The sequence below is a fragment of the Bufo gargarizans genome, chromosome 3 (genome assembly GCF_014858855.1).
Source record: "Bufo gargarizans isolate SCDJY-AF-19 chromosome 3, ASM1485885v1, whole genome shotgun sequence".
In the NCBI taxonomy this organism is placed as follows: Eukaryota; Metazoa; Chordata; class Amphibia; order Anura; family Bufonidae; genus Bufo; species Bufo gargarizans.
This window is the reverse complement of record NC_058082.1, coordinates 245,281,565-245,303,694: the sequence shown is the minus strand read 5'-3', so window position 1 is coordinate 245,303,694 and position 22,130 is coordinate 245,281,565. Positions and strand designations below refer to the sequence as shown.

The 22,130-nt window shown below is 41.4% G+C and overlaps 1 protein-coding gene across 3 annotated transcripts in view; it reads right to left on the bottom strand.

Moving 5' to 3' along the window:
- Positions 1 to 339: 339 nt before the first annotated feature.
- LOC122930967 (toll-like receptor 8) overlaps positions 340 to 22,130 on the bottom strand; it is a 50,941-nt gene continuing 29,150 nt past the window's right edge. For all 3 annotated transcript variants that reach the window (XM_044284777.1, XM_044284778.1, XM_044284775.1), the window contains one exon: positions 340 to 4,669. In XM_044284777.1, coding sequence (XP_044140712.1) covers positions 1,532 to 4,663 — 3,132 coding nt within the window. In that variant the 5' untranslated portion in view covers positions 4,664 to 4,669 and the 3' untranslated portion in view covers positions 340 to 1,531. The remainder of the gene's footprint in view (positions 4,670 to 22,130) is intronic.

Genomic DNA, 22,130 nt, shown 5'->3' with positions numbered 1-22,130 from the left:
TCACCAAAGTCTTTTTGGCATTTGATTATTAAACTTAAAAAACATTTTAAAACAGGTATCCGAAGTCAGTTCCAGTACCGATTGATACCTTGGTACTGAAGCCGACTTCGGAACCAAGGTTTAAGATGGTTTTCAAGTTGCATTCGGTCATAATGAATTTGCCTTGCAGGAGCCCATACATTTTAATGCTGTATGGAAATGAATCTCTGTACAGCATTAAAACGAATCTAAATCTATACATGCTTGTAATTTAAACAGCAGAAATATGAGCAATGTTAGGCAATGAATGTGTCTATTCAATGACAGAAAGAAGAGATCATGAAAAATGCTCAGCCTAAGTGTTAGTACAGTTAGTTGTTTATTAATATTGCTCCATCATTTTCCATGTCAATATACATCATACATTTTTTACAGGCAATACAATGATTCATACCTGACAATTGTACAAACCTTGTAAACAAGATACATTGGGGTAGAGCCCTGTCCATATGTTACAGGCTACAAAGAGAAAGAGGAAGGTACCTGAAGTAAGACAGTATGTAAATGTTGCTACCTAGCCCAGGGTAAGGCAGTATTAGAACAGCAGATGAATGAAGGGCATTAAAGGATGGTTCATCATGATTGGACCTGCAGAGGCAAGCATATTTACCTGGATTCTGTCTCCTTCAGTCTCCTTGCAAGTAATGTAACTGCAGTGGTGATGTGTCCCCGATGTGTCATGTCACTGGCTCACTTGATATATGGGCAACCTATCACTGCTGCGGCCAGTCATTGCTGCAGCGGCCACGTGACTCTCGTAAAACAGGATGTAGACACGTGGAAAATAGAGCGAGGCAGCGATAGCCGGGGACTGAAGGAGCCAGAGCCCAGTGGTGGGGAGCAGGTCTGACCAAATGGGGAAACCTGGTAGAAAGTCCTCCCGATGATTAACAAACCCTTTAAAGCTTTTATATGATATGTTTTATTTTATTTTTAGAAGGAATGAGATCTAAGTTTGGGAATGCAACAAGATGCATGTAAAACCGGAATAACAATACAAATAAAAAATACCTATATAACAGAAAAATGATATGAAACAAAATCATAGTGTCTCATTAATTAGTATTTGTAACATGTAGATTGATTTCCACTTAAAGGCATTGTCTCACCAGAACAGCTGTCAATCAGCTGTTCACTGCAAGTCCACATCCTTTATCCAGAGGCAGTCAGCTGATATTATGTCCAGTCAAGCATCCATGGTAAGACTGACCCACAAAAATACCAGTAATGGACCCCAAAGATCCAGCAGAAGACTGTCCCATTTGGAGATGGCTTTGGAGACAACCAATTGTCACTAGGGTATATTTCTTATAGTATGATTGATAACATATGTCTTGTGTGCACAATTATAACAACAAAGATGTTCTATATAGATAGAAGGGGCACCTCAACAGACACCTCTCCTCTGGTGGGTCTAAGGAACCCCAGCTAATAGGACCAACAGGAGTACATTTCAGCATTCAACATACCACATTTTAATGATATTTCACTTCTACATAGCAATATAATCAGTATACATATTATTGTATCTGGTATAGTTTTCTGTCAATAAAACATTTTTCATTTTTTGCCAAAATAAGGGTTTTGCTTTGGGATTTTTGGGCCATTCCAAAATAGAACTCTTACAGATTTTCTTCCTGAGTCTCAGGTACTGGGAATTTTGTAGAACAGGCTGTAACAGTACAATGACAATTACGTCCATATTCTCATCCATCAGCTTTTGCATGGCCAGGTAGAAAGCTGTCCGGAACTTTCCTCTTCTTATGTATTTTTTTGTGAGCACAAATAATGTCTTTTTACTTTGGTTAATACTTTGTGCAATATTGTCTATGACAGCTTTTCCTGGCTCCCAGTCTCTTTCTTCTAGGCAGAGAAGTATGCTTTTGTTTCCCTTGTCCTCAATCTGGTGGCAAAGTTCATTATAAACCCAGTCAGTAACAGCTGGATCTGTCTCGTCATATGTGATGAATGCATCATACACGCTCCCCGAAGAACAAACTTTGAAACGTTTGAATCTTGCCTTGCACCAGTGGTATATATACCACACATCCCAATAAAACAAATGTTTCACAACTGGTAATGCAGTTAGTGGAACAATTACCAGTGATGATGTTAGAAACAGCAGCATTGCTATCATGTCCACATTACAGGTCTGTATGTCAAAAGTTATAATCCCTTTCTTCTTCCAGTTATTAGGTGTGGCACAAGTAACATCAGTGACTAGCCGTGGAATGGTGACATTATTTTTTATGATCCACTGCACAAGGTCAATGATTTCACATGTACAATCAAATGGGTTTCCTTTGAGTTTTAAAACCTTTAGATAATTATCATTCCCAGACAAAAATATTGACTTATTAATGGACTGAATAAGATTGAAACTTAAATCAAGGTGAGTAAGACTTACAGCTTTGAGAAGAAAGCCATCTGCTAAAGTTTGGATTGAATTGTGACTGATTATAAGTGTTTGCAAAGATTGTGTATAATTGCTCAAATGTGCAATTATCATTGTTAGCCTATTGTGACTTAAGTCAAGAATCTTCAGGTTCTTAAAGTATCTCAAATTCTTCCAATCAAAAAACTGTAATTCATTTTGATTTAAATAAAGCTCGGAAAGGTTTGTAGGTAGGTTAATTAATGCTTCATCGGGCATTATAAGGATCTTGTTATGTGAAATATCGAGCAGTGAAAGATTTGCACATTGCTTAAATAGATTTAAGTAGCGTGTGTCTCCCTTTCCCCATAAGACATCCAAGCGATTTCCTGCAAACCTCAATTCTTTCAAAGAATTGCTTTTAATTTCAGGCTCAGTAAGAGTAGAGATCTGATTACTGCTTAAGTTTAGAATGGTAAGCTTGTGAAGATTTTCAATGAAGTGCAGATGATGAGTTACACCTTCTACAATAAAATAGTGCTCGTTATAACTTAAATCCAAGACTTCCAACTGTTTTAGTTCTTGAAAAGCACCAAAGGAAGCAAAATCTAGTTTATTGTATGACAAATCTAAATACGCTAGGTTTGGAAAATAAATAAATTCTGATCCATTTAAATCCTGACCGATCCCATTTGAAGAAAAGTTTAAACAAGCAATATCTGAAAATGCCCTAAATTCTTCTGGATCAATGAAAAAAATACTATTTAAGCTTAGGTCTAATGTTTTGCCATATTTACTACACTGGGGTTTAACAAGTTGAGTCTCTGGAGTAATAATTGCTTGAGAAGTTTCAGTATCATACCATAAAAGAAGAGAAAATTGTGACTGTATTGGTTTGGAGAAACTACTGTAAAAGGTCTCTATAGTATTGCTTTTATTACTGATTTCAGAAAAAGGAGATATTCTGTTCTCAGATAAATAAAGTATAGAAAGACTTGGGAAGTTCTTAAATAAATTAAAGTCAACATTTCTAATAAAATTTATTCCAAGGTCCAAGATAGTCAATTTCTTTAGTTTTGTGAGTGGGGCCAAGTTCTTTGCAGTAATATCTTTAAACACATAACCTCTTATGTACAACTCCCTAAGTGATACTAATTTAGAAAAATTCTCAGAAATGTTAATATTTTTGGGATAAGATCGAAAGTTGTAATTAAAGTTTAAGTTGATTACTTCCAAGGAAGGTAAATAACGGAAAAATTCTCCTGTTGAAATTTCAGTCACTAAGTAATTTAATGCAAGATTTAGGATTTTCAACCGAGTTGTGTTCTGAAACCATGTTTTTGGAATGGAGCTCAGAGATGTGCTGCCTAAGTGAAGTATACTAAGGTTTGCAAGGTTTTGAAAAGCAAACTCATCTATTTCAATAGAAGATTTTCCAGGACATTCATAGCATGGATATGGAGCATTATAACATCGTGGACAGTTCCCACTCAGATAAAGAATTTCTAAGTTTACTAGATTTTTAAAGTCATCTCGGTGAATGACTTTTATCCTATTATTGCTTAAATGAAGTTCTTTCAGTGATGAAGGCAAGTCCTGTGGCACACTGGTTATGTTGTTAAATGACAGGTTTAGCACATTTAATTCCTTCAAGTCTGTAAATGTTCCGTTTTCAATGTCCAATTTGCCAGGGCATTTATTACCATAATAACAGTTACGTCCCAAATTTAGTTTCCTCAGATGCTTAATGCTAGAGAAACTTGTCCTGTTGATTGAGAAAATATAGTTATACTGAAAACTCAACATGCTTATACTGTCTGGCAATCCAGGAGGAATTTCACATAAATAATTAGAGTCTATGATTAACTGCTCCAGTTTTGTCAAGTTGGAAAATGTTCCGTTTCTTATCTCAAGTCCTCTTTTACATTTATTGACATTGTCAAGTCTTGACTTTGGATAGTGATTTACGCTCATGTCTATTTTTGTAAGATTTCGCCATTCTTGAAAAGATGATTGATCTATGTTCTGTATGAGGTTTTGCTTTAATAACAGCTCAACAGATTTTGAATTATAGTCGCTAGGATGTGGCACTGTTTTCAGACTACGAGCACTGCAGTCAAAGACAACAGAGTTGTTCTGTTCTGTAATAGAGCATGGAATGGTCTTGTTGGTTGGCAAAGAACTACCAACTCCAAGAAAACAAGCCATTATCACTAATTTGATGTATGTGTTCCTCAAATAGTTTAACATTTTATCCTGAAAGAAAGAGAAAATCAATATACATGAGGTTAAGGTAGTAAAATGTTTAAACAAAACATATTTTGATGACTTGATAAACTCAAGTCAAACACATAAAAGATTATCAGAATTGCTGCTGGACCACGATGCAATATCTGTAACCGGATACCCACTTCCATTTGTCAATTATAATTCGGGTGTCTTCCTATGTGACATTTGGGCCCTCTTAGGCACCGTAGCTTTATAAGTGACTGCAACCATTGCACCCTTTATATCGATGCAGCTAATCGTCTCCATTTTATGTTTTGTTGCATTTAGAGTGGTTGGCCATCTTCTATAAAGTTTCCAAAATCATTTCTCACTGAGCTCAACAACATGGATTATGCTCTTTGGAGTGTATATAGATTCACATATAATGTAGTGGTATATTTAAAGATCTGCCTCAGGATTATATTTTTTCCATAAGCAGAGAGTTCATGGTCTCAGTCCATATTAAAACTCATGCCCATATATGTGAATAGGGCTGAACTCCAATACCAGACACAACCTATAGAGAGACTTTATTGGTTCAAGAAAAGAAAACTTTTTTTTTTTTAACAACCCATTTAATGTAATGATGTTCTGTATTGTATTTGGAGCATGTGTTACTGCAGTGAATAGCAGCCCAAACACAAATGCCATGTACAGCACAGGATGCGCTGATATGCATAATAATGTAGGCGAGAAAAGCTGGCCATACACTTTAGATGTATGTTGTACAGAAGACTTGCATGCTCAGCCAAGCGAAGCAAGAATATGAATGAAGGGATTGAGGTTTATAGTCGCTGGCTGACAGCTGTCTTATGTGTATGGCCATTTTTCTATTTCTATGATTAAAAATAAAATGTGTTCCTCTCAACAATTCTTCAGAGCATGATTAAGGCCTATTAGATCTAAATTATTAATTAGCAATCAGCAATATAAGATTTCGCTACATGTTACAGCAAATCATTTTAAAATGTCTGTTTAAAAAGACTATCATCTTAAAAAGGAAAACATATTTAAACAATAAGACAGGTTGTAGAGAAAGTATATGAAACAAAAATGCAAGTAAATATAAATCCAATCCATCAGATTAGCTTCTGGACACTGTTGTGTTGAAGAGACGATGAAGTCTCAGCGATCGCCTCTCAAACCTATGAGAAAACTTAGCAGTAAGTGTTCGATTTTCCTGTGTAATGACCCCAGGAGAAACTAATCATTACAAACTGGCCCTTTAAATCAGTGGTTTCTCTGTGTAATGCAGATTTGGGTAGGTCCTGCACGGTGGAGATGCTCTTTGTAGGTGTTCTCTCATCTAGCCAAGAGATGAGAATGCAAAACAAATGAAAAGTTAACCTTCCTCCACCCCTTCTGATTTCACCGTAATTATTAATGGCTATTCACAATTACGTCTCCAATAATTCCAGATCACAGTATTTTTAGGGACGCTAAAAATAAAATAACAAACCAACTTTATTCTGTTATTTACTTAAAATGGGGGACACCCTCAAGGGATGATTTATTACCCAATATTACACACAAGAGCTATATATGCGTAACTACTCAACTGAATGCATGTGTGTGAACATGACAACCTTTGCTCTAGTGTCTATTATTGAGCGTAACCAATAGTAACTGTTCAACCCACACTATGCGTCAGTAATATGCAGCTCTGGTGTAATATCACTAGTGAGGCTCATTGGTGCCGAGGTATGTTATATCTCTTAGTATTAGGCCTCTTGTCAAGTAGGTCACTAATACTCCACACCCCTACTACCTTACTGAAGAAGCCTCACTAACATAGAAACATAGAATGTGTTGGCAGACAAGAACCATTTGGCCCATCTAGTCTGCCCAATATACTAATTACTATGAATAGCCCTTGGCCCTATGCCTATCCCATGCATGCTTAAACTCCTTCACTGTATTTGCAGCTACCACTTCTGCAGGAAGGCTATTCCATGCATCCACTACTCTGTCAGTAAAGTAATACTTCCTGATATTACTTTTAAACCTTTGCCCCTCTAATTTAAAACTATGTCCTCTTGTAGCAGTTTTTCTGTTTTTAAATATTCTCTCTTTTACCTTTTTGATTCCCTTTATGTATTTAAAAGTTTCTATCATATCCCCTCTGTCTCGTCTTTCTTCCAAGCTATACATGTTAAGGTCCTTAAATTTTTCCTGGCAAGTTTTTTCCTGCAATCCATGTACTAGTTTAGTAGCTCTTCTCTGAACTCTCTCCAAAGTATCAATATCCTTCTGGAGATATGGTCTCCAGTACTGAGCACAATACTACAAATGGGGTCTCACTAGTGCTCTGTAGAGCGGCATGAGCACCTCCTTCTTTCTACTGGTAATGCCTCTCCCTATACACCCAAGAATTCTGCTAGCATTTCCTGCTGCTCTATGACATTGTCTGCCTACCTTTAAGTCTTCTGAAATAATGACCCCTAAATCTCTTTCCTCAGATACTGAGGTTAGGACTGTATCACTGATTTTATATTCTGCTCTTGGGTTTTTAAGCCCCAGGTGCATTATCTTGCACTTATCAACATTACATTTTAGTTGCCAGATATTTGACCATTCCTCTAGTTTTCCTAAATCCTTTTCCATTTGGTGTATCCCTCCAGGAACATCAACCCTGTTACAAATCTTTGTGTCATCAGCAAAAAGACACACCATACCATCAAGGCCTGCAATTTTGCTGATAAAGATATTAAACAATATGGGTCCCAGAACAGATCCCTCAGGTACCCCACTGGTATCAAGACCATGGTCTGAATATACTCCATTGACTACAACCCTCTGTTGTCTGTCCCTCAGCTAGACTGCAATTTATTGATAAGCCTTCTATGTGGGACAGTATCAAAAGCCTTACTAAAGTCTAGATAAGCGATGTCTACTGCACCTCCGCCATCTATTATTTTAGTCACCCAATCAAAAAAATCTATAAGATTAGTTTGACATGATCTCCCTGAAGTAAACCCATGCTGTTTTTCATCTTTCAATCCATGGGATTTTAGATGTTCCTCAATTCTCTCCTTAAGTATGGTTTTCATTAAATCCCCCACTATTGATATCAGGCTTACTGGTCTATAGTTGCCTGATTCCTCCCTACTACCTTTCTTGTGAATGGGCACAACATTTGCTAATTTCTAATCTTCTAGGATGACTCCTGTTACCAGTGATTGGTTAAATAAATCTGTTAATGGTTTTCCTAGTTCACCGCTAAGCTCTTTTAATAGCTTTGGGTGTATCCCATCAGGCCCCTGTGACTTATTTGTATTAATTTTAGACAGCTGACTTAGAACCTCTTCCTCTGTAAAGACACATGCATCAAAAGATTCATTAGTCTTCCTTCCTAACTTAAGTCCTTTTCCTTCATTTTCCTTTGTAAAAACTGAACAAAAGTATTCATTGAGGCAGTCAGCTAGTTCTTTATATTCTTCCATATACCTTCCTTCTTTTGTTTTTAATTGTTAATTCCTTTTTTAGTTTCCTTTTTTTAAATTTATGTATCTGATGAATGTTTATCGCATTATTTCACTGACTGAGCTAATTTCTCTTCTGCCTGTGCTTTAGAAGCTCTTATAACTTGTTTGGCCTCTCTCTGCCTAATCTTATAAATTTGCATGTCATCCTCGTTTTATTTATATTTTTTATAATTACTAAATGCTATCTTTCAATGCTTAACAATAAGCATTAAAAACAAACTAATGTTGTCTGGTATATCTCATTAGATCTACTGGCACTGGCTGTAGCTAGATACTGGTTTGATGCGTTTCTGGTATTCTAACCTCTTTAGGAACCCTGTCGCTACTCCTGCCACAAAATATTATCAGTAGAACAGATGAACAAATATATAGCAAGAGCATCACCTCTCACATGTGGCAGCACTCCCAGCAATGGTGCGGCAATGAAGCGGCTGCCGAAAGCCGAATGCTATAACAGAGTGGCTCCTCCCACCACCATCCGGCGAATCCAATCAGCCGACCGCTGCTCCAGAGGCAGGAGCGCCTCTCCGAGACACTCCCCTGGGCAGACGTCAGCTGCACCATATGAAGGCCAGTCTTACGTGTACAGGTACAATACCTGTTTATTACAGGAATACTCCGGCAAATTTTATTGTATGTCAGGCGGTCAAAAACCCATGAATAAGGGCAATGCAAAACCAGATAGACAGAAACATGGAGAGGAAATGAAAAATTGCATATCCTATATTCCATATGTCTATTGATGCACACATAATCTAAAAACCATCATCATAAGGGCATTGTATTAGAATCAGGGGCAACACGTAAACCTCAGAAAAAAGGTGTTAAGACATTGTTGTTGCACAGAGGCAGAAGATATAAACAGCCTCTGTCACTCAAATATGTATTCCCTGCACTACTGAGGTCAAATACGATCATGGACCCCATTTAATTTATTAACAATGTTTAACATATTAATATGGTTATTATAGTTAGTGCTATTCTGCAATTATGGATAAATGATACAAAAGCACTACAGCATTATGCAAAACTGCATGGCTACATCTACATGATAAATCGCAAGTCATCCACAGTCTGGATGATACCTAAAACAATTCACTACTCCACCACTAGGATATCACAGGAAACAGCTATACGAAATATGATCATTGAGGCCAACTGGGCATACTGTTCCAAGTCGTAAAGTCCATTGTGCCTCCTTTTGGAGCAAAAGTTTGTCCATATCACCCCCTCTGGGTGATGCTCTGACCACTTCAATGCCTTGGAAACTCAGAGTGGCGGTGCAGTCCGATTGCCACTGAGTCATATGGCGCGCAATGGGGGTATCTGCCTCTTTACGTATATCCCCAAGGTGTTCCCCAATACGTCGCCTAAACTCCCTCAGCGTCTTGCCTACATATTGCATACCGCATATACAGGTATCAAGATACACCAGTCCCATGGTCTTACAATTAATGAATGTTCTAATGTGGTAAGACCGGCCTGTTGATGTACTTGTAAAAGTGCTACCTTTTTTGATGGAACTGCAGGCAATGCACTTGCCACATCTGAATGGGTTTTGTAGCCAATGGGTTTTGTAGCCAATTGCCACCGGCTGCAGCCGGTTGAAAAAAGCTATGCACCAGACGGTCTCTGATGTTGCGGCCTCTGCGATACGTGATCACTGGTCTCTCTCCAACCAGATGTCCAACATCCGGATCGGCACACCAAATACCCCAAAATTCTGACATCACTCCCCTCACAGCCTCATGGGAATTATTAAAGTTGCCTATAGTGCAAATTCGTTCAGATGACGCATCTCTTACTAGCGGATTTAGCAAAGATGCCCTATCCTGACTTAAGGCATGTTGATATGCCTGTTTAACAACTCTGTCAGGATATCCCTGAAACGTGAACCTCTGTCGCAAATCCGCAGCCGCCTTCTGAAAATCCCGTAGGGTTGAGCAGTTACATCTCAATCTTAAGTATTGACCCTTGGGGATGTGACGTCTCAGCGGTGCAGGGTGACAACTCTTCCAACCCAAGAGACTATTAGTGGATGTCTTTTTTCAGAATCATTTGGTGCCCAAAATACCATCCTCTCTCCTGTAGATGGTCAGATCCAAGAATGTAATACTCGATGGATGAGTTTCATACGTGAAAAAGAGGCCCCAGTCATTCACATTGAGTTTGGCCACAAATGATGCAAAGGTGTTACTGTCCCCCTTCCTCAGGATGAACACTTCATCAATGTATCTGATCCATATTACAATTGATGATGCTTTTTCCCTATATGCCTTTCCCATAACAATCTCTCGTTCCCACCTGCCTAGATATATATTAGCAAAGGTGGAGGCACATGGGGTCCCCATGGCCACGCCTTTTATTTGCTGGTAGAACTTGTTGTTAAAGAGAAATGTATTGTGCTGCAAAATAAATGAAGCACAATTGGAGTACAAACGTATTATGCATCTGGAGGTAGGTACCAAGCTCCGATAGAACATTCGCCACTGCCTCGCATCTCTTGTCATGGGGAATAGAACTATACAGTGCCTCTACGTCCAGACTTGCTAATAACATATCATCTTTTAACTGGATGCCCTTAATGCGTTTATTGACATCCATGGAATCCCTGGCATATGAGGGCAAGGCAGTAATGAATGGTCTGAGGATGTGATCCACATACGTGCTTATGGGCTGCATCAGGCTGTTTGTGCCTGACACAGTGGGTCTTCCCTTCAAAGGGTTGAGTCCCTTGTGAATTTTAGGGAGGCCATAAAAACAAGCCATTTGGGCATTTTTGGGCAGCAAAAAATCAAACTCAGGTCTGCTTATCAGTCTAAGTTCTAAAGCCCGTGATAATATGGTCTGCAATTCATGACGATGTGCAGCCATGGGGTTGGATGGAAGAACTGAATAGCATTGTCAGTCATTCAAGATCTTCATACACATCTCTGTGTATTGCTGACAGTCCAAAATCACAATATTTCCTCCCTTATCAGAAGGTTTCATTACGATTGAAAGATCTGATTCCAAAGACCTCAGCGCTGTCATCTCTGCCCTGGTCATATTTCTCATGCCCGACCCCTGGCCCTCTAGTTTCTTCAATTGGTCCGTCAGCATTCTCAAAAAAATGTCACATGGTGTATGGTCACCCATAGGGGGATTTTTTGAGAATGGGAGTTTCAATTTTGTAAATGGGCCTTCCCCCAGACCTCTATTCCCCTCCTCCCAAAGATCCACAAGTAATTGGACATCAGGCAATTCATCAATATCAATGCCCAATGCCTCCCATTGTGCTTTATTGTGTGTGATGAAGAATTTCCTCCATTTTAACTTGCGTATGAATAAATGGAGGTCCTTAACCCAGTTAAATAGGTTATATTGTATTTGTAGGAATGAACGATAAACCCTTTTTGAGTAGACTCATTTCATCACTATTAAGGGATCTATGGGACAGATTGATAATCCGCATTTCATCAGAAGGGGACCCACTCTTATTCTGGGGTACTATTTTCTGTCTTTCAACAGGTAATCGGACATTGGTTGGCCTCTCCCGAAAAAATTACCCCTATTACGAGGGCTTCTTGCACATCTGCCTCTATTATGGGCCTTACTTCTGGATGGAGCTGATTGGTTTATCAGAAATTGTGCTTTGTTTGAACCACAATCCGACTCACCCTCTGAAGATGAGGGCTCAGTCTCAAGTTCACGCGCCTTACTTTGTTTTTGACTGTAGTCAAATATATGTCCCTCTGTCACGAGGGTATCGAGAACCACGCCTGACTCCGTTATACCCGGGGTCAGGAAGTCGCAGCGGTTGGCTGCACGCTCTATTTAAGATAGGGCTGTTTTCCTTATGGTAGCTTTCTGAGTTTGCTTTGCAAACCCTTTTGGCTCACTCAGGGATCCGTAGCTCCTTCTCCTCAGCTGTTCCTTGTCCAGCACTCCCAAACCTCCTTATATTCCCCTCTCACACTTCTCTGGTTGCCAGAGATAGAGCTTCCTGCCTGGACATCTATCCTGACCCACTGGAGCTGTGTTGCTGCGTTCTCTGACTGTTGATTCAGAACGCTACCCTCCGGATCCCTGTTGGACCTTTGTGGACTGCTGTGGTCGTCCACCTGGGTGTTTGTGTTTGTCTGTATTTGTCTGTCCTCTCCCTGGTGTTTCCCTCTTAGTGCAGTGGTGCGGACTAGCGATCCCACCGGCCCGTTCACTATCTAGGGCTCATTTCAGGGAAAGCCAGGGTTTAGGCACGTGATCGCCGCACAGGTGAGGAACCCGTCTAGGGACGTCAGGGCAGTCAGGTGCCAGCCGCAAGGTGAGTTAGGGGTCACCACCTTTCCCTCTCCCTTGGGCAGGGCTTTCCCTGTTTTCCTCCCTGTGCGTGACACCGGTCATTACATTATCTCTGGCCCTTATTTTGTGTAGGTTAAAAAAAAAAATTTTTTTTACCTACTTAGAATCCAGTATGGATCAAATTGCTGCTCTGTCCAAACAATTTCATGGCCTGTCTTTGGAGGTGGTAGGATTGAAGGCGTCGGTCCTCCAGCAACAGCAGCAATTACAACTGACCGCAAGCCCAGCGGTTGCTACTGGTAACCAGGTTGTTGCGGAACCCAAGGTCCCTCTCCCTGACAGATTTTCTGGGGGAAGGGACAAGTTTTTGACATTCCGTGAGGCCTGTAAGTTATATTTTAAACTGCGCCCTTACTCCTCTGGTAATGAAGATCAGCGGGTGGGGGTTGTTATTTCCCTGCTGCAGGGGGACCCGCAGTCCTGGGCGTTCTCTTTACTTACTGATTCCCAGGCTCTTCGGTCAGTGGATGAGTTTTTCGGGGCCTTGGGTCTCATATATGACGACCCTGACCGAGTAGCACTGGCTGAATCAAGATTACGGAGACTCTTACAAGGAGAACGGCCGGTAGAGGAGTATTGCTCTGAATTCCGTAGGTGGGCTACGGATACCCAATGGAACGACCCGGCTCTCAGGAGTCAGTTCTGCTCTGGGTTATCCGAAAGGGTTAAGGATGCGCTTGCATTATATGAGACCCCCTTTTCCCTTGATGCGGTTATGTCCCTTTCTATCCATATAGAGAGACGCCTTAGGGACAGGTTGAAAGAATCGGAGAAATTGGTAACTCCTCCCAAGCAGCAGTTAGTCTGTACGGACTTAGACGAGCCTATGCAGCTAGGAGGAACTACTCGTCAGGTCCGTCCTCCTGAGGCTCGCCGTAGGCGTGGGGTTTGTTTTTTTTGTGGGGAGAGGGATCATTTCATTAATGTCTGTCCTTCTTTCCTCAGAAACAAAAGACCGTCGGAAAAACTACTAACCCCAGGCTGCGTGGAGGATGTCAGCCGGGGGGTATACGTCTCCTCCATACGTACATCGCAATTTGTGTTGCCAGCGGTTATTATTTTTGGTGATAAGACGGAGACTATTTCTTTCTTTTTAGACAGTGGAGCAGGGGTAAATTTGATAGATGCCCATTTTGCCCGCACTTTGGGTTTGTCTCTCTGTACGTTACCGAGACCCATTCCCATATTCGCTATTGATTCTGCTCCCCTGTCTCAGAGAAACCTCACCCACATTGTTCATAATTTACACCTTCGGGTAGGGGACCACCATAACGAGATGCTTTCAGGTTATGTTCTGGAGGGGCTTCCCACTCCGGTGGTGCTGGGTCTTCCCTGATTGGTAGCGCACAATCCAGTAGTGGATTGGCAGGCCAGGGAGATATTGGAGTGGAGTGAGCAGTGCAGAGAAAATTGCTTAAATAGCAATTGCTTAGTCGCCTCCATAACTACCCTACCTACATTTATTTCTGATTTTGAGGATGTTTTTTCTGAAAAGGGTTGTCAGAAGTTACCACCTCATCGTCCTTATGATTGCCCGGTTAACCTTATTCCCGGCGCAAAATTACCCAAGACCAGGTTATATAATCTTTCGGGTCCAGAGAGACAAGCCATGAAAGATTATATCTCCGAGAGCTTGGCTAAGGGACACATCAGGCCCTCTTCTTCACCCGTGGCTGCAGGGTTTTTCTTTGTTAAAAAGAAAGATGGGGGCCTGCGTCCTTGCTTGGATTAGGGGGGCCTACAAACTTGATCTTGATCTTAGGGGGGCCCACAATCTGATTCGTATTAAGGAGGGGGATGAGTGGAAGACAGCGTTTAACACCCCTGAGGGGCATTATGATAATCTAGTTATGCCTTTCGGTCTGACCAATGCTCCTGCCGTCTTTCAACATTTCGTTAATGACATTTTTAGTCATCTAATCGGCAGGTTTGTGGTAATATACCTAGATGATATTTTAATTTATTCGTCTGATCTGAAAACACATGAGGTGCATGTCAGACAAGTACTGCAGGTCCTACGGACGAATGAATTATATGCTAAGATTGAAAAATGTGTCTTCGCCGTTCAGGAAATACAATTCCTGGGTTATTTTTTATCTGCTTCAGGTTTCCGTATGGATCCTAGGAAGGTCCAGGCAATTTTAGATTGGGATCTTCCTGAGAACCTCAAAGCACTACAACGGTTCTTGGGCTTCGCGAATTTCTATAGGAAATTCATTAAAAATTATTCACTTATTGTAAAACCGCTTACTGACATGACTAGGAAGGGGTCTGATTTTTCTAAATGGTCTGACGCCGCTAAAGTTGCTTTTTCTTCTCTAAAAGAGAGGTTTACTTCAGCACCTGTACTAGTCCAACCTGATGTCTCTCAGCCTTTTATTGTTGAAGTCGATGCGTCAGAGGTGGGAGTGGGGGCGGTGCTGTCTCAGGGTCCGTCTCCTGGCAAATGGCGTCCTTGTGCTTTCTTTTTGAAAAAACTATCTGCAGCAGAAAAGAACTACGATATTGGCAATAGGGAACTATTAGCTATTAAACTTGCGTTTGAGGAGTGGCGTCACTTCTTAGAGGGGGCAGTCCACCCCGTCACTGTGATTACGGACCACAAAAATCTCCTGTACCTCGAATCAGCTAAGCGTCTCACCCCTAGACAGGCTAGGTGGTCGCTATTTTTTACCAGGTTTAACTTTGTGATTACCTATCGTCCTGGGGCAAAGAACACCAAGGCTGATGCACTATCTCGTTGTTTCCCTGGAGGGGGTAATGTGAGTGATCCGGTGCCCATTCTACAAAGAGGAGTGGTTGTCTCTGCGGTACACTCTGTTTTGGAGGGGAAGGTGTTAGAGGCCCAGGGGGACGCCCCGGTCTCTTGCCCCTCAGAGAAATTGTTTGTACCGTTGAACCTACGTTTCGAATTATTAAAGGAACATCATAATTCGGCACTTGCTGGGCACCCGGGTAGTAAAGCAACCTTGGAGCTATTGTCTCGTCGTTTTTGGTGGCCAAGGTTGCGTCAGGATGTATTGGATTTTGTGTCTTCTTGTTCTACCTGTGCTCGCGCAAAAGTTTCACATACACGTCCTGCAGGGTCTCTATTACCACTAGTCATTCCCAATAGACCGTGGACACATCTGTCAATGGATTTTATCACTGACTTACCTTTGTCTGCGGGTAAAATAGTTATTTTGGTAGTAGTGGACAGGTTTAGCAAAATGGTACACTTCATTGCGTTACCCGCACTACCTAATGCTAAGACTCTTGCTCAGGTATTCGTCAGTGAAATCGTGAAGCTTCACGGGGTCCCCTCCGATGTTGTTTCGGATCGGGGTACCCAGTTTATTTCTAAATTTTGGAAAGCTTTTTGTTCCCGTTTGGGGGTACACTTGTCCTTTTCCTCAGCTTTCCATCCTCAGTCGAATGGACAGACTGAGCGTACCAACCAAAACCTTGAGACATATCTAAGATGTTTTGTGTCTGAAAACCAAGAGTTGTGGTCATCATATTTACCGTTAGCTGAGTTTGCCATAAATAATCGTCGTCAGGAATCCACTGGCAAGTCACCATTTCTTGGTGCATATGGTTTTCATCCCCAATTCTGTACTTTCAAAGAGGGGGGGTCTTCTGGGGTTCCCGAAGAGGAACGTTTTTCGTCATCTCTTTCATCGGTATGGCAGAAGGTCGCCAGGTCCGGACCTAGGAGTGAATGACTATGTGTGGTTGTCTACTAGGAATATTAAATTGAAGGTTCCCTCTTGGAAACTGGGTCCTAGGTTTATTGTCCCTTACAAAATTGTAGCCATCATCAACCCCGTGGCTTTTCGCCTGGAGTTACCTCAGACTTTTAAAATTTATAATGTTTTTCATAAGTCGTTACTCAAAAAATATGTTCCACCTCTAGAACCATCACCGCTGCCACCCCCTCCTGTTGTCGTGGATGGTAATCTAGAATTTCAGATATCCAAAATTTTTAATTCTCGTCGGGTCCGCCGCTCTCTTCAATATCTGGTGCATTGGTGAGGTTACGGTCCCGAGGAAAGAACGTGGGTTCCTGTGTCTGAGGTAAACGCCGACAGGTTAGTTCGGGTTTTTTATGCCTCTCATCCTGAGAGTCCTGGTCCTGAGTGTCCGGAGGCCCCTCGTAGAGAGGGGGGTACTGTCACGAGGGTATCGAGAACTACGCCTGACTCCGTTATACCCGGGGTCAGGAAGTCGCAGCGGTTGGCTGCACGCTCTATTTAAGATAGGGCTGTTTTCCTTATGGTAGCTTTCTGAGTTTGCTTTGCAAACCCTTTTGGCTCACTCAGGGATCCGTAGCTCCTTCTCCTCAGCTGTTCCTTGTCCAGCACTCCCAAACCTCCTTATATTCCCCTCTCACACTTCTCTGGTTGCCAGAGATAGAGCTTCCTGCCTGGACATCTATCCTGACCCACTGGAGCTGTGTTGCTGCGTTCTCTGACTGTTGATTCAGAACGCTACCCTCCGGATCCCTGTTGGACCTTTGTGGACTGCTGTGGTCGTCCACCTGGGTGTTTGTGTTTGTCTGTATTTGTCTGTCCTCTCCCTGGTGTTTCCCTCTTAGTGCAGTGGTGCGGACTAGCGATCCCACCGGCCCGTTCACTATCTAGGGCTCATTTCAGGGAAAGCCAGGGTTTAGGCACGTGATCGCCGCACGGGTGAGGAACCCGTCTAGGGACGTCAGGGCAGTCAGGTGCCAGCCGCAAGGTGAGTTAGGGATCACCACCTTTCCCTCTCCCTTGGGCAGGGCTTTCCCTGTTTTCCTCCCTGTGCGTGACACCGGTCATTACACCCTCTTTGAAATCGGTGGAACCCCTTACATATTGGAAATGCTTATGCTCCTTGATTTGAGCAGTGAATCTCTCCACTGTTTGTTGGAGTGTTTGCTCTTTCCTCTGAAACTCAGGATTGATAGTGAATTGCTTTATGCCTTCAATCTGTTCCCTCAAAGCGGTTGTATTTTTTTCATACACTATACACTCCTCCTCTATCAGTAGGAACATTAAGTGCAGAGAGGAGTCAATCAACTCCTTTTCCCACTTTTTGAGGAACTCGGGAGAACGTATGCGGACTACAGGTATCAATTGTTTTAGGTATCATCCAGACTATGGATGACATGCGATTTATCATGTAGATGTAGCAGTGCAGTTTTGCTGTAGTGCTTTTGTATCATTTATCCATAATTGCGGAATCGCATTAACTATAATAACCATATGCATATGTTAATGAATTAAATGAGGACCATGATCGTATTTGACCTCAGTAGTGCAGGGAATACATATTTGAGTGACAGAGGCTGTTTGTATCTTCTGCCTCTGTGCAACAACAATGTCTTAACACCTTTTTTCTGAGGTTTACGTGTTGCCCCTGATTCTAATACAATGCCCTTATGATAATGTTTTTTAGATTATGTGTGCATCAATAGACATATGGAATATAGGATATGCAATTTTTCCTTTCCTTTCCATGTTTCTGTCTATCTGGTTTTGCATTGCCCTTATTCATGGGTTTTTGACTGCCTGACATACAATAAAATTCGCCTGTAAAAAACAGGTATTGTACCTGTACACGTAAGACTGGCCTTCATATGGTGCAGCTGACATCTGCCCGGGAGAGTGTCTCGGAGAGGCGCTCCTGCCTCCGGAGCAGCGGTTGGCTGGATGCGCCAGATGGTGGTGGGAGGAGCCACTCTGTTACAGCATTCGGCTTTCGGCGGCCACTTCATTGCCGCACCAGTGCCGGGAGTGCTGCCACATGTGAGAGGTGGTGCGCTCGCTATATGTTTGTTTGTCTGTTGTACTGATAATAATTTTTAGTGACAGGAGTAGCGACGGGGTTCCTGAAGAGGTTAGAATACCAGAAACGCATCGAACCAGTATCTAGCTACAGCCAGTGGCAGTAGATCTAATGAGATATACCAGACAACATTATTTTGTTTTTAATGCTTATTGTTAGTGAGGCTTCTTTAGTAAGGTAGTAGGGGTGTGGAGTATTAGTAATTTACTTGACAAGAGGCCTAATACTAAGAGATATACCATACCTCGGCACCACTGAGCCTCACTAGTGATATTACACCAGAGCTGCATATCACTGACGCATAGTGTGGGTTGAACAGTTACTATTAGTTACGCTCAATAATAGACACTAGAGCAAAGGTTGTCATGTTCACACACATGCATTCAGTTGAGTAGTTACGCATATATAGCTCTTGTGTGCAATATTGGGTAATAAATCATCCCTCTATGGTGTCTACCATTTTAATTAAATAACAGAATAAAGTTGGTTTGTTATTTTATTTTTAGCGTCCCTATAAATCCATCCACCCCTTCCCCATCTGTTAACTCACTTTCAAGAGAAGCCTCTGGCATTGCACTGTTGCATAGGCAACTGGACCATTTGCAGGCTAGGATTCCAGTTTCATGTAGTTGTAGTCCACCCATTCCAGTAATTACTTTAGTTGTCCTCCTCTGAACCCTCTCCAGCTCTGCTATGTCTGTCTTGTTCACAGGAGCCCAGAATTCTACACCGTATTTCATGTCCAGTTTGACTAGTGCATCTATGCCCCTTTTGATGCAACCCATTGTCTTATTGGCCTTGGAAGCAGCTGCCTGGCACTGGTTTCTACAGTTGTCTTTTTCCATGTCACTGTTACACAGTGTTTTACAATTTAGTATGTACAATATGTATTTTTCCTTCCCATGTGCATAATTTTACAATTTTTAGTGTTAAACCTCATCCACCATGTTTCTGCCTAAGCCTCCAGTCTATCCATATCTGTAGCAGTATACTACCAGCATAGAGTTTTCAAGCTCTATTTTTGACCCCTTTTTAATATTAGCACCAGATTTGCTAAGCACCTATCCTATAGAACACTCCCTGTCATTGTAGAGTCAGTAAATGTCATAAATAAAGGTCAGTCTATTAAACTACTTAGTTCTCTTAGAATATAGGAGTGTTCACTTTCTCCTCATCCCTCTCTAAAACTCCTCCCTCATCACTCTGCATGGGACAACACTCTCTGGTTTAAACATTTTACCATTTATATAACTGAAAAACATTTTACTCTCCTTAGCCCCCTCCTAATCCCCCTGTCTCCAGCTTGGCCGCTTTTATCTGTCTTTTACATATTCTATTTTTTTCATTATAGTTTTTCAATGCTTCTTCACTACCTTCTTGTTTTAGCAATTTAAATTATTTATTTTTGTCATTCATTGCTCCCTTTGCATATTTCTATTCATCTACATAGTTTTTTCTTGTTCCTCCCCTGTTTATACCATACAGTATGTACCTATCACAGTTCTATTTTAGGATGCCTTTAAAAATATCCCATTTTGTGGCTGCATTCTTATTTCTGAGAACATTAGTGAGGCTAATAACCTCTCTTAGCTGGTCAAATTGTACTTTTTAAAGTTTTGTGTTTTTGTGCTTCCCTGAAGAAACACTCTTTTGAATGAGAATTGGAAGGTTATTAATTTATGGTTATTATTTCCCAGGTGTCCCACAACCTGCACATCTGTTGTTCTGTCAGGTCTATTGCTTAATACTAAGTCCAGTATGACCGTCCCTCTAGTCTGGTTCTGAACCAGTTGGGAGAGGTAATTTTCTTTGGTTATTGCCAAGAACATGTTTCCTTTATAAGGTCTACAGGTTTGTTTCCGAGTCTATATTTGGGTGGTTGAATAATAACAACCTTATTATGATTTGCCATCTCATCTACTACCATTAGTAGTAGATTTTCTGTGGACTCTGTTAATATATTAGGTGGCTTATATCAAACCCCTATCAGTATTTTATTATTGTTTCTGCCTCCATGTATTTCTACCTGCAGGAACTCCACATGTTCATTTCCCTCACTTATATCTTTCCATAGTGTGGAAAGACGAACTCATCCTCCGATTTTTATGACACTTTCTAAACAGACTGTAACCCTGTAATTTTCAACCATTCTTCTCTGTAGGTCCTCTCAAGCTTTGTCAGGTCGAATGGGGACCGTCGATGGACAGACACTTTCAGGTATCTCCAGTGATGTTCAATTAGGTTCAAGTCAGGACCACTCAAAGACATTCACAGACTTGCACCTAAGTCACTCCTGTGTTGTCCTGGTTGTGTGTTTAGCGTCATTGTCTTATTGAAAGAGCGCAGTCTCATGTCCAGAGCACTCTGGATGAGGTTTTCATTGAAGGGGTTATCCAGGAATAGATATTTATGACTCATCCTCAGAATAGAATGGGCAAACTGCGGCTCTCCAGCTGATGTAAAACTACAACTCCCAGTATGCCCAGTCTGTCTACAGCTATCAGCCTACAGCACGGAATTATGGGATTTGTAGTTTTACAACATCTGGAGAGCCGCAGTTTGCCCATCACTGGGATAGATGATCGATATCAGATCTGTGTGGGTGTGACATCTGGAACCCCTGCTGATCTTCTGATAGGAAAGACCTTGAGCAGCAAAGACTCTTCCTAGGCCAGTGACATCCCTGTAGTTTGATCACATGGCCTAGTTTCAACTTAGCCCTTATTCAAGTCAATGAGGCTGAGTTGCAATAACAAGCACTGCAACTATACAATGTACAGCACTGTCCTTAGAAAACTGCCAGTAACCTGAATCGCTCACCCTAGCTTTGGTGAGTGCAGCAGCACCCTGAAACAGCTGATCGCAGGGATGCCGGAACTTGGACCCTTGCTGATGTGATAATGATGACCTATCCTGAAGATGTCATCATTATCTTTTCCAGGATAACCCCTTTAACAATATTTGTAGTTTGCTTCATTCAGCTTTCTCTCAACCCTGACCAGTCTTCTTGTCCCAGTGCCTGAAAAACGCTCCTAAACCATGATACTGCCACCACCATGCTTCATTGTAGCAATGGTATTGGACAGATGGTGAGCAGTCCCTAGTTTCCTCCAGAAATAACACTTAAAATTGAAGCCAAAAATGTTAGTCTTAGTTTTTATCAAACTAGAAAATCTTGAGTCTAAGAGTCTGTTAGATATTTTTGGGCAAACTCCAGACAGGCTTTCATGTGTCTTTGTTTGAGGAGAATCTTTTTCCTGCCCACTCTGTCATAAAGCCCAGATTGGTGGAGTGCTGCAGTGAGGGTTGACCTTCTGGAGGTTTATCCCATTTGTGCACGGTATCTTCAGCCAGAGTAACCATTTGGTTCTTAATTACCTCTCTTAACAAGAACCTTCTCTCCTTATTACTTAGTTTGATGGGTAGGCCAGCTCTAGAAAGAGTCCTGGTTATTCCAAACCTCTTCCATTTAAAAATTATGAAGGGCCATTGTGCTCTTAGTAATTTTTAGTGCAGCAGAAATGTTTTTGTACCCTTCTCTAATCCCGTCTCTGAGCTCCACAAGCAGTTCTTTCCTCCTCATGGCTTGATTTTTGCTTTAATATACATTGTCAGCTGTGAGAGCTTGTATAGACAGGGATGTTCAAATCACTTCCAGTCAAATGAATTTACTACAGGTGGACTCCAATTAAAGTGTAGAAACATCTGAGGGATGATCAAGAGAAATGGAAGGCTCCCCAGAGCTACATTTCAGGTGTTTTTTCCTTTTAAGAAATTAGCTAAATTTTCAAAAAATTATGTTTTTACTTTCTTAA